The 13,032-nt window shown below is 43.9% G+C and overlaps 1 protein-coding gene across 1 annotated transcript in view; it reads right to left on the bottom strand.

The window, feature by feature from the left end:
- The window catches only part of CCDC69 (coiled-coil domain containing 69), a 55,102-nt gene extending 51,356 nt beyond the window's left edge, over positions 1 to 3,746 (bottom strand). The window contains exon 1 of the mRNA XM_089682793.1: positions 3,547 to 3,746. Within this exon, the coding sequence (XP_089538919.1) occupies positions 3,547 to 3,594 (48 nt within the window). The 5' untranslated portion in view covers positions 3,595 to 3,746. The remainder of the gene's footprint in view (positions 1 to 3,546) is intronic.
- Positions 3,747 to 13,032: the final 9,286 nt, after the last annotated feature.

The raw sequence follows: 13,032 nt of genomic DNA, 5'->3' as shown, positions 1-13,032 counted from the left end.
CCTTTATATCAACCAACTTAAAAATATCTTCCAGCAACTCCTGAAAGTGAACCAGTCACAAGAGTAATTTAGTGGCTGCAATAATCAGCCTCCTAAGAATACTACTTGACTTATGTTTTACACATCAGAGGTTTTCTTTAAAGAACTGTATTTTATTTATTTCTACTTCATTCCCCCTTTAGTGCTGCCCACCAGGTTTTATGCTTCCCTTCAACCCTGATCCAGTGATTGTTACACAGATGGCAAAGGTCCCACTTTGCAACTTGCTGTCAGGACACAGGCTTTTCTACTCAGGCTGTGGCTAGTTTTCAATAGAAAACAAACTACAAGGACCCATTCACACTAAGTGTCCCATTGTGGTGCATTAATGCACATTATGGCATGCCGTAATGTTCATTGCATTAAGGACCCTTTAACTCAGGGTCGACCAGCAGGGGATCTTCTCACAGATCCCCTTCTGATTAGAGCGGAGTGGGTAGATGGCACATCTGTGTCAGCTCAGTTTATGCAGAGTGGACACGGACAAAGCCTGCTTTGTTCTATGGGTGGCCGGGTGTAAAGGAACTATGCCCGTCCATTTACACCTGACTACCTCTGATCTGATCTGCCTACACCACAGATGTCATACTGGTGGCCCGCCAGCTGTTGCCAAACTACAGGTCCAATGAGGCATTCCAAGATTGACAGTTACAAGCATGACTCCCAAAGGCAGAGGCATGATGGGACTTGTAGTTTTGCTACAGCTGGAGCGCCACCAGTTTGACACCACTGGCCTAAATGGAAGGAGGACAGCTCCCTTTCCATTTGTTTTTAGGGGACCAGACCGGATGTAGGCAGGTGTATACGGACACAAGTTTGTTTACACCTACCAGTCTTTAGGGGTGAATGGACAATCCAATCAGGTCCCTGTGAATAAGTGACACGTGGACTTCCTCAGAACGGTCCTGTGAAAAAAGCCTAAGTCAGCCCATTCATTGTGAACGGGCTGTCAATGCACCACAATGGAAGAAACTAACGTGGTGTGCTGCCAACAAAAAAATGCATACACAATTTTTTGGCAGCGTAGCCTGACACATCCTAGTGTGCCACAATGCATGTCCATCATAAGGTGCATCAGGGTGCCATTCAGAATCTCACCAATGCAATTAATGTGAGTTGCCCCACATTATTGCAACAGTATGGTGTGCACGGGCCCTAAGGCCTCATGCACACTAGACGTTTTTACAGATGCGGTTTTAGGCTTCTGGCATTTTTTTCTACAGCCAATACATTCCACAGCAGGTTATCCTATGTGTCCATGTACACATAGGCTTTAATCAGCATTTTTTGGCTGAAAAAAAAAAACAAATAAAACAAAAAAAAAAACACAGAACTAGTGGGTTTCTAGAGGAGTTTTTAAGTTACAAAAATGCTCTAATGAGGGTAAATGTAGTAAAACACAGCAAACTAGCATTTCTGAGCTTTTTTTGGTTACGAAGTGTAAAAAACACTAACAAGGAAAAACACAGATAACTCTACCAGCATTTTCAAAATGCCCAGTGTGTATGAGGCCTAAAGAATACAGTAGTTTTATTGTAGACAGCCTGCTTTGTCGAGCTCTGTTAAAAATATTGCATGCACTATTTTTTGGTAGTTGATTGTCCTGTGCAGGTGCATTGGGGTGCCATTTACAACAAATGCCACTGCATTCAACGTGCATTGCCATGCATATCGGTATTGCATGGGTTGCAGCAAATGAATGATGTACCTTGGCCTTTAAAGTGCCAAGTCTTCTAAATCCATCTTCAATATACTGGTCATCTGGATACACAGACCCACAGATGAAATCCACTTTGTTCATGTCAGTGCCCCAGTCATATAGTACAGATGAACAGTTGAACAAAATGAATGTTCTGCAAGTCCAGCGACACAATCGAAACGCTACTGCAATAGCTGCATATTTGCTTCACACACACCGGCAGAAAATGTAGGATGGGGGTGGATGACAGTTCAGTCCATCTTTTGAAACTAAAAGTTGATCAACAGGATTGCAGAATTTTACAATCATGTGTATATATATCAGGGGTGGACTGACAACTCATGGGGCCCCCGGGCAATAGGGGATCATGGGGCCCCTGTGTCTTTGCCCAAACTCAAAAAAGCCTACGAAAAAGGTACCAAGGGCTTCTCATGGGGCCCCCTACTGACCCCGGGCCCTCGGGCAGTTCCCGAGTTTCCAAATGGTCAGTCCGCCCCTGATATATTATATATATATATATATATATATATATATATATATATATAAAAAATATACACACACATATATATATATATATACACATACATACACACACAGACATACATACACGTACATATACAGTATATGTTAACAAAACAAAAAACACAAAAATATGGCACAGGATCATATCAAAGCAGTCACATCACATTGTATTTTTTAGATACAATAACTCAAAATGTATACTCACAGAAAATACACAATAGTCAGAGATAACTAATTACAATTATGAAGATGTTATTAGATTTGTAATGTTCTGCATTAACTGCAAAGTGTCCCTAAAAATACTTTTAAGGGCTGGTTCACACCAGTGGTGTGCAGTAGATGACAGCCGTGCCAACGTGTCTGCGACACATCACATTGTTTATTTTTTTTTTAAAACTTTATAGAAATGTCACACTGGTTGCAAAGCGGTGTGATGTTGCTGAATTACGTTATGCTAAGAAACAGTAGCACATGCAGTACTTTTTCAGCCCACACCAACGTAGTGTATGAATCGACCAGGTAGGAAACAAGACATTTTGTTTCGTCTTTTGGTGGGACTGTACTGGAATAGCCATCTAATTCAGTCCTACCACACCTGGTGCACTATGAAAATCCTCCATTGGGTCTTAAAGTCTATCACAAGACAACTTCATCTGTCGTATACCTACTTAAGTCTAGTATATGACGTATTTAAAGTTGGTACTTTAATCTTGATAACCAGTTTAAACACAATTGAGTTTAAAAAAAAGCCCAAAAAAAAAAAAGGTAGGACAGATTTTTCAAAAAATAGAGCCGTTTTCAGGTACAAAGTTTGAAAACCTGTCTGTAACTGTTTCTAGGACATCAACAATTGGCAAGTGAGCATCAACATAACTCATTCAGGCCACCTCTGTTGAGCTTGCATTTATCAACAAAAGGACAGATAAAAACAAACAATTGTTTTCTATTTGCCTTGTTCACACCATACAGGTGCATTGTATAAAATGCAGTAGGTGTGCATTTTTTGCATAGCTCAAGATCGCATGCCAATCCAATGCAATCGCATGATAAAGTAATAACGGAATATGGACCCTGTACAGAAAAAATTGCTTTAAATACGCAACTCAATGGACAATACACAGTTTAGTGCACTAAAAATTCCATGTCAACGTTCATGCATTTTGTGTGCGTTTTTGTGGTGTGAACAAGCTTTAAATGCAGAGCTCAGTGAGAGTTGAAAGGTTCAAATCTGCCCATTACCTCCTCTGACTGTACAGACAGAAGTAACTACAATATAATACTCTTACCTTGTTCCTGGATCTGGGGCAGCAAATTTTGCTGGCCTTGCAGCCCATGGCTGCACCCCGTTTTAGAGCTTTGCAGCCACCGGTGGAGTATGGGTCACATCTCGCCCCCCTTCCCTCTCCTCTATACTTTGGCTGGCTGCCTGGGTCTCCTACACACACACCCCTCTCTCTCACATACTAACTAAACCTGCTGCTGCTCACTAAAGTTTAGGCAACAGAAAACTATTGTGGCCGTAAGTATCAGAATAGAAGCACATGCTGGTAGTGGAAAGATGGGAGGGGGCAGGAGACAGCTCCTAGGACAAAGCTGAGTGCCCAACTTAATGAAAGTGCTGGGGGACAACTGCTGCAATCTTGGGTTATATTCATTCTTGGCCTCTGAGTTTGTTTTTTATTTCATTGATCAGGATCACACACATTTTATACTTCCCAGATCGCTTTCTCCCTGCGTTGAAAAACATGGCGAGTCTAAATGCAAGTGTATTGTGTTCTATGGGCCCATGCACATCACTGCATAAAGATCAGAAAACATGCTCTGTTCACATCCATAAAAAAAGAAAAATCTGCATTAGTGGTTCTGCATATGGACTGTATTTTGTACTGTATTCATGGAAATGTTTGTCCTAACATTTACATTTGTACAGTGTACAGCGCAAATGCACTCTTTTGGAGTACAAGAGCCACCTGCATCTTAGCAAAGGATGCTAGGTGTAGAGAGCCCCCGGCATCCTAGAAATAAAACGATACTAGGTGTAAGGAGCTGCCAGCATCCTAGCAACAAAAGGATGCTAGGTGTAAGAAGCCGCCTGAATCTTAGAAACAAAAAGATGCTAGGTGTAAGGAGCCACCTGCATCCTAGAAACAAAAGGATACTAGGCATAAGGAGCCACTTGCATGCTAGCAACAAAAGGATGCTAGGTGTAAGAAGCCGCCTGAACCCTAGAAACAAAAAGATGCTAGGTGTAAGGAGCCGTCTGCATCCTAGAAACAAAAGGATGCTAGGTGTTAGGAGCCGCCTGCATCTTAGAAAAAAAATGATACTAAGTGTAAGGAGCTGCCAGCATGCTAGCAACAAAAGGATGCTAGGTGTAAGGAACTGCTTGCACCCTAGCAACAAAAGGATGCTAGGTGTAAGGCTCTGCTGCATTCTAGAAACAAAAGGATACTAGGTGTAAGGAGCCACCTGCATGCTAGCAACAAAAGGATGCTAGGTGTAAGGAGCTGCCTGCACCCTAGCAACAAAAGAATGCTAGTTATAAGGAAACTCCTGCACCCTAACAACAAAATGATGCTAGGTGAAAGGAGCCACATGTATCTTAGCAACTGAAGGATGCTTTCATGTGAAGCCACCTGCGTCCTAGCTGTGGAGGATACTAGACAGCAATACCCGTCTGCATCCTAGCAAGGAGACACTATGCAGCTTCCTTGACAGCCCCTGGATCCTAGCAACTGAGGATGTTAGATAGCTCCCTTGAGAAGCTGTCTGTGTACTAGCATCATAGGAGGCTAGGCAGTTTCATTGACAACCCAACTGCATTCTAGCAATGGATAGAATTCTCAAGTAAGCCATCTGCGTCCTAGTATCTGAGGATGCTGGATGGCAATAGCTGCTGCACCCTAGCAACAAACTGCCAGCAAAATCCTGCATGCTAGTTGCTGTATTTTCTTACAACCATGTGCATGAGCCTTAAGTTAACCTATGTTTACACATGTTCAGAGTATCCAATCTGTCCCTGGATGCACAGAATTCAGTTTTTTTCTAAATGCAAGTAGCCTGAAAGCACCTAAAAGCAGGTAAATACACAGTATGAATTATAACATTTAAAATAATTAAATACAGTATGTGCAAAAATGTCCCAAATCAAAATGCATTCAAATGCATATACTCACAGTTATGTCATTGCCAAGGTGGATTGAGGTGCCAGAATTACACCACAACACATAACACACATTACCGTCCATTCTGGTAACGCTCACATTATGGCAGTGCTATGTTGTGGCCTGAGAGTGCAGGAACCGCCAGAAGCCCAATCTCACTCAATGGAAACTTCCTTTAAAAACTTAGGTCTACTGACTAAAAAAAAAAACATTAGTAAAAGTTGATGAAGTGCTTGATGGATTACGTGCAGGTACACATTAGAAGTCTGCAGCTGCTGTTGAGCCGTGCTGGGCTTCTGATGTGTCCCGACACATTTAGGCCTTGTTCACATGGGCGCCACTTTCTATTTCCCCTCTGAAAAGCTAATTGATTGTAAGCTCCACAAGCAGGGATCTCCTATTCCTTCTGTACTGAAATGTATTGTAATTGTACTGTCTCCCTTATATTGTAAAGCGCTGCGCAATCTGTTGGCGCTATATAAATCCTGTATAATAATAATAACAATGGATCTATTTACAAAGAGAGGACTCTAGGGCATGCAGGAGACAAAACTGCTGCCTCTTTAATTCCTGTTTTTTTTCTTTTTCAGCTGAACAGGTTGTTATATTGAAATACCAGGCTTCAACTGTGAGCAAAGCGTTTGGCTCATAGTTGTAGCGCAGCTCTGTTCACTTGTATGGGTCACATTTGGCGGCGGTACTGTGTATAGCAGGGGTGGACTGACAACTCATAGGGCCCCCGGGCAATAGGGGATCATGGGGCCCCTGTGTCCTTGCCCAAACTCAAAAAAGCCTATGAAAAAGGTACCAGGGGCATCTCATGGGGCCCCCTACTGACCCCAGGCCCTCGGGCAGTGCCCGAGTTTCCAAATGGTCAGTCCGCCCCTGGTGTATAGTTTTTGCTGTGCTATGAAGCAAAGCAGTTTGTACTGCCCCTTCCAAAATTTACAGCCAATCAACCACATGGTTTTTACCACCCTCTGGCCACCCGTGCGAACGAGACCCTAAATCAGATTTTTATCTGAACATCACAAACCAAAAATTCTGTTTAAAGTGGTCGTAAAGGCTCAAGGTTTTTTATGCATGAAGGTAAAAAAACCTTCGGTGTGCAGCAGCCCTCCCACAATACTTACCGGAGCCCCATTGTAATCCAGCGATGTACACAAGAGCCTCGGCTCTCCGGGGACTCTCCCTCCTCATTGGCTGAGATGGCAGCAGGTTGCCTTTGGCTCCTGCTGCTGTCAATCACAATTAGTGAATCAATGAGGAGAGAGAGGGGCCGGGCCGAGTCACAGCTCTGTGTGTGAATGAACACACAGCTCAGCCGCTCGGGAGCGAGCCTGCTTGGGTGCCCTCATATCAAGCTGCTTGCTCTGTGGGCACTAGGCAGGAGGGAGGGGTCAGGAGTGCTGACGGGGGACCCCAGAAGAGGAGATACGGGGCTCCCCTGTACAAAACCATTGCAGGTAAGTATGACATGTTTGTTATTTTTGTTGTTACAAAAATTGCCTTTGTTATCACTTTGTTTAATTTTTATTATTCAAAGTAAACTCACCTACCCATCCATATTGTCTCCATACTTTATTTTGCTGAGAAATCCCTTTGAAAAACACCCTAATAGATAAAATATGTACAGACTGCAGGTACACTTTTGCAAGGTCAGACCTGTAGGCAGTAGGGTGTGCTTAGTTGGGAAAGCCTCTTCTTCCTCTCCTTCCGGATGAAAGAAAAAATGCCCATGAAGACTCCTGGGATGTATGACATCCTCTGCCTAGGCCAGAAACCAAGAAGCAACTAAAGAACTGTAAAAAAAATGGTTAAAAAAAATGATGCTGTTAGCAACTTAAAGGGCTTGTTCGCACCATACGTGCATGAAAACTGACAGATTTTACTTGCAGGGACATCAGTTCACATCAGTTTTCAGTACAGTTGGAGCTGTAGTAGAGAGCAAGAGCCGCATAGGCTGATGCCTCCTCTGTGGTGCTGGCTCCTGTCCCATGTGGAGTGATACCAACTGCACTCCACCTCTTACTAGCAGTCTTCAGTTGTGCCAGGAGCAGGAAAGAAGAGATCTTCAGGTCAGTGGGAAGCAATACACTGGGCATAATAGTATAGGGCTGCATTCATACGGATGTGCTGCGGTTTACCCACATCAGTGTACCTGCAGCTCTTCTGCGGGTTTGCTCCGCTTAGCTATAGACTTCTATTATATTCCGCAGGTATGCTGCACTTTCTGAAAGTGCACCAAAACTCCTGAATGCAGGAGCACAAAAAAAAACAACATTTTTCTACAAACGCCTATACTAGCACATTTGCTAAGTGACTCAACTGCAGGGTTTTAACCCCCCCCCAACTTTACAACTTTACATGTGAATGAGCCCTAAGGGTGCCTCTGCCGAATGCAACTAATGGCAAATTCACAAATTCTGCAGGCACTGTTACTGCTCTAAAAAGCGATCTGAGTGTGTTTGACAGGTGTTAGGAAGGCGATATGTTGCTTGATTTTAACCCATGATTGCTGTGCAATGCACTAAATTGCGACGTGGTAGTACGGCAATTAGAGGTTTCAATCAGGTGTGAGGAGGTGACATTGTGCCCAGTGATCTTTGACTTCTCTCATCTTGTTCAGCTAGATCTCTACCTCCTTAAGGTTGCCTACCCCTGCTCTAAGGCATGTTGGGTAACTGTATATATTCAATGAGCACATGGAGCTCTCTGGGTCTTTTCTGGCTTCCTGGCTAGGATTGCCTAAGCCTGGGAGATGGCATGTTGCCCTCCTAGGCATCTGCTGCTGTAGGCCTTAGGTGGGCTACCTGAGGACCTGAATTGCTGAGACTCGGGTTCTGCTACTCTGACTGAGGGGCTATTTCCTGAAGATCTAGTCTGGTATCATGGAATAAGGCGTCCAGTTGCTCTTGGGCCTTGTGAGTATAAACATCCATAAGGAACTTAGGAAAGTGCTGTTTAACCCCCTCAGGTGCTAGGAAGTCAGCTCTGGGTCTAGCAAAGGGACCTCGGCTGGTGTTCCGAAGAGCTTTGTCCACCTGTCCACTACTATTTAAAGGGACACTGCTCTGGAAACTCTAAAGAAGTTACTGCTGTTACTTGTTGTACATGCTTATAGCTGAAGTCCACTGTTTGATTCAAGCATGGACCCGGATATAGCTTGTTCTGGAGATTAGACAAAGTCCTCAGTGTACATAGTCCTAATCTGGAGTATCCTACTCATCTCCAATATTCCTATCCCCATTATTCAAAAATAAAAAAAATAAAAAAACAACACCCCTAGACTGATTATTGGAGAAACAAGTGTATGAGCCTATGTGCCTGGCTGCAATGAAAAGCAACTTGCATGCTATGAGATATTTTAACACAGCAGCAAAATACTATACAAAAAGTACTATGCTAATCATAGATGATATAGTACCAGGGGCGGACTGACCATTCGAGCACTCGTGCACTGCCCGAGGGCCCGGGGTACCCTGGTACCTTTTTATAGGCTTTTTTGGGTGTTCTTTGAGTGTGGGCAAGGACACAGGGGCCCCATGATCTCCTATTGCCCGGGGGCCCCATGAGTAGTTAGTCCACCCCTGTATAGTATGATTGGGAATCCATGAGTCCCATCCCGCAGCTTCTGTGAGTTATGACCTGGCCTGCAGCTCAATGGAGTACAAAAAATTGGAGTTCGGAGTTTGGATTGAGAGGAGTTGGGAGGATGCCTGAGCTCACCTCTAATTGTCATTGAGTAGGTGCCCCCCTATTCCCATGCCAGTAACATTTTGAACTTCCCATCCCTTGGTGACAATAGTAACCAAGACCTATAAAGAGAGTATAACTTTCCCCAGCAGGGACACAGGCAGCATTGAAAACATGAAAAAGGATCTAACTCTTCCATTTTACATCCAAATCGAAAAATGGGGCTTTGGATAAACTTTACCATGACTAGCAGTTGGCAATGATTAGCAGTGTTAAGCATTTCAAATGACTTCCTTCTTCAGCACCAGAGAATGGCGTTTGTACTTCTAGGATTACGGTAGCAGTGTGTGTATATTGCTGGGACAGGCTTCCTCCCATGTGAGTAAATGGGGCAGGAACCAGTGTTGTGGTTACTGATTCTATCACAACTGTATCTGTTTTAGCACTCTACTTATAACATCTTTTTTATATTATATTCAGTCTGTTGTGGCAGAAGTGAGAGATTTTTGGACGCTGCAATGTAATAAATAACAGGACCAGGATAAATATTAGATAATGAATTGCCTTTCAGTTTAAAACTTTTGTAATCCCCTTTAAAGGGAAATGATACTAATTCTGAAACCAGACCTACTGCTGCTCTTTTTATTGGCTCTGTGATATTTAATCCTGATGCTAATGTTATGGTGGTGGGGGTGTATTAAAGAGGAACCACACTCTTTCCATTTTACTTCTTATATTTTGTATTATTTTTGGGAAATATACAATGTATAGCCACATTTGTTTCCTTTTTTTTCCGTTTGGATAGAAGGGATTATTTAGAACCCCTGTCAGACTTTTATGGCTGCCTGTGTCCCTGCTGGGGAGATTTACCCTCTTCATTTGTCCTGGCAACCAAAGTCATTGAGACCGGGTTCACCCTGATGCAGTGCGATTCCTGTGTGTTTCCTGCACAGCATTGCAATCGCATGGTATTCATGCGATCTGGTGTGGGTGTCAATGTTAAACTGATGACCCCTAAAAAGATCACAAAATGCAGTGCAATTGCCAGAAATTAGGTGCAGGTAAAAAAATGGTTCTGAACCTTTTTGGTGCGGATGCGATGCGATTTGAGCCCTACAAAATGTGAGGCTCAAATCACACCGCACAGACATTGCATGTAATTCGCACAGGAATGTGGTGCGATTTCTGAACGAATTACATGCGGTGTCCCACTCAGCATTAGTGTGAACCCAGTCTGAAACAGAAACTGATGGGAGATCCAAAATTTTTTGAGTTGTCACCAGAACAAAAGGGGAAGGCAAATCTTTCAAGTAGGAAACCTGTTTCAATGACAACTTTGTACAGATTTCTTCTAAATTCCTGTTGCATATTCAGGACAGGAAGTGAAGGGAAAGTCTCCACAATGGGGCATGAATGTAAGGATTCTGAGCATTTTTCCATAAACGCATAGGACCCTATACTCAAGTACAGGGCCAGGACAGGGGGTGGGCAGAAGGGGCGGCTGCCCTGGGCACAGTGGTATACTGTAGGGATGGGGGCACCTTCCTTCTGCTGCAAGGCTGAGTAGTGGCATTGGCAGAAATTTTGACAAGCATGTGACAGCTGGGCATAAGATCCTCTAAGCTTTCACATCACGAAGGGGGGGGGGCAGGGGGGGTTGGGTTGTGCACTTTGCATCTTTGCCTTGGGCTCTGGATGACCTCGTCTACCACTTGTTACAGTGTTTAGCTTTGTCTGGCCCCAGCCTACCATAGATATTGACAGACTGCAGGCAATGGGGCTGGATGCTTCAGCTGTTCCACTCAGCTCACTAAAGAGCTGGGATTCCTACAGAGCTGCTAGATGCCCCCATGTGCAAGGGGCCTAAGTCATGCAGTAATAACTTTTTGATGTTCCGTTAAATTTTCTAAATTCCGAGGTCACTTTGTTAAGTTACCTGAAATACTGTACCATTGGTTGACTCCATTGTATTGGGAGCAGAAGGTTGGTTGAAATGACAAATGCCTACAAGAATGTATTTTGGATGTATAGTTGTACAAGTGTAAGTGGTTGCCAAGTTGTACTTCACATACTATATAGTACACCTGGGTGGAAACAAAAGTTGCTGACATGATCTCATTATGCATATCAGTCATTTCAGTTCACAGCAGCTTTGGAAGTGAAGCAACATATGCAGGAAAGTCTGAATATTTTTAAGAGTATATTTACATCTCTGTGTCAATTCTCATGTGTAAATGTATGTGTGCAATAGGCATCTCATTGCCAGGGGCGGACTGACAACTCATGGGGCCCCCAGGCAGTAGGGGATCATGGGGCCCCTGTGTCTTGCCCGAACTAGAAAAGCCTATGAAAAAGGTACCAGGGGCATCACATGGGGCCCCTACTGACCCCGGGCCCTTGGGCAGTGCCCGAGTTTCCAAATGGTCAGTCCACCCCTGCTCATTGCTTACCTTAAACAAGGTTTGCTTTCTTCACAGTGTCTCCTGTGACCATATATAAAGCCAATATTGTAGGTGAAACTAAGCCCATGACCCATAACCCAGTCCTTCCATTTCATATGACCATCCACTACTACTCTCTCCCCATTTTGCAGGCTGACCGGTTATGTAACAGCCCCTTAAAGTTCTATTGCAGCCCTACTAGGCGCAAACACAGCTACATCTAAGGCATACTTTTAGTCCCATGTTGGTAATAACCTGGGTCACAATGTAATGAGAATACTCATAGATATAAGCAATGAATAATGCTGAAAAATATTATTCCACTCTAAATAGCCCTGAATCTAAATCGAAACAGCTACACTATATTGCCAAAGGTATTTGGACGCCTGCCTTTACACGCACATGAACTTTAATGGCATCCCAGTCTTAGTCCATAGGGTTCAATACTGAGTTGGCTCACCCTTTGCAGCTATAACAGCTTCAACTCTTCTGGGAAGGCTGTCCACAAGGTTTAGGAGTGTGTCTATGGGAATGTTTTACCATTCTTCCAGAAGTGCATTTGTGAGGTCAGGCACTGATATCGGACGAGAAGATCTGGCTCACAGTCTCCACTCTACTTCATCCCAAAGGTGTTCTATTGGGTTGAAGTCAGGACTCTGTGCAGGCCAGTCAAGATCCTCCACCCCAAACTCACACATCCATGTCTTTATGGACAGTGCTTTGTGCACTGATGCACTGTAATGTGGGAACAGGAAGGGGCCATACCCAAATTCTCCCCACAAAGTTGGGAGCATGAAATTGTCCAAAATGTCTTGGTATGCTGACGCCTTAAGAGTTCCCTTCACTGGAACTAAGGGGCCAATACCCACCTCTGAAAAACAACCCCACACCATAATCCCCCTCCTCCAAACTTTACACTTAGCACAATGCAGTCAGGACAGTACCGTTCTCCTGGCAACCAACAGAGAAGCGTGATTCTTCACTCCAGAGAACATGTCTTTACTGCTCTAGAGTCCAGTGGCGGCGTACTTTACACCACTGCATCCAACGCTTTGCATTGCACTTGGTGATGTAAGGCTTGGATGCAGCTGCTCTGCCATGGAAACCCATTCCATGAGCTCTCTATACACTGTTGTTGTGCTAATCTGAAGGCCACACAAAGTTTGGAGGTCTTTAGCTATTGGCAACTTCTGCGCACTGTCAGCTGACCCCGCTCTGTTATTTTATGTGGCCTACCACTTCTGTTGTTCCCAGTTGCTTCCACTTTGTTATAATACCACTAACAGTTGAACGTGGAATATGTAGTAGCAAGGAAATTCCATGGATGGACTTATTGCACAGGTGCCAACCTATCACGGTACCACGCTGAATTCTCTGAGCTCCTGAGAGCTACCCATTCTTTCACAAATGTTTGTAGAAGCAGTCTGCATGCCTAGGGGCTTGATTTTATAAACCTTTGGCCATGGAGGTG

Source organism: Staurois parvus, unplaced genomic scaffold, assembly GCF_062004578.1.
Source record: "Staurois parvus isolate SC_StPar_1 unplaced genomic scaffold, SC_StPar_1.0 ptg000298l, whole genome shotgun sequence".
NCBI lineage: Eukaryota > Metazoa > Chordata > Amphibia > Anura > Ranidae > Staurois > Staurois parvus.
The sequence above is the reverse complement of the archived record's forward strand: the minus strand, read 5'-3'. Positions and strand labels throughout refer to the sequence as shown.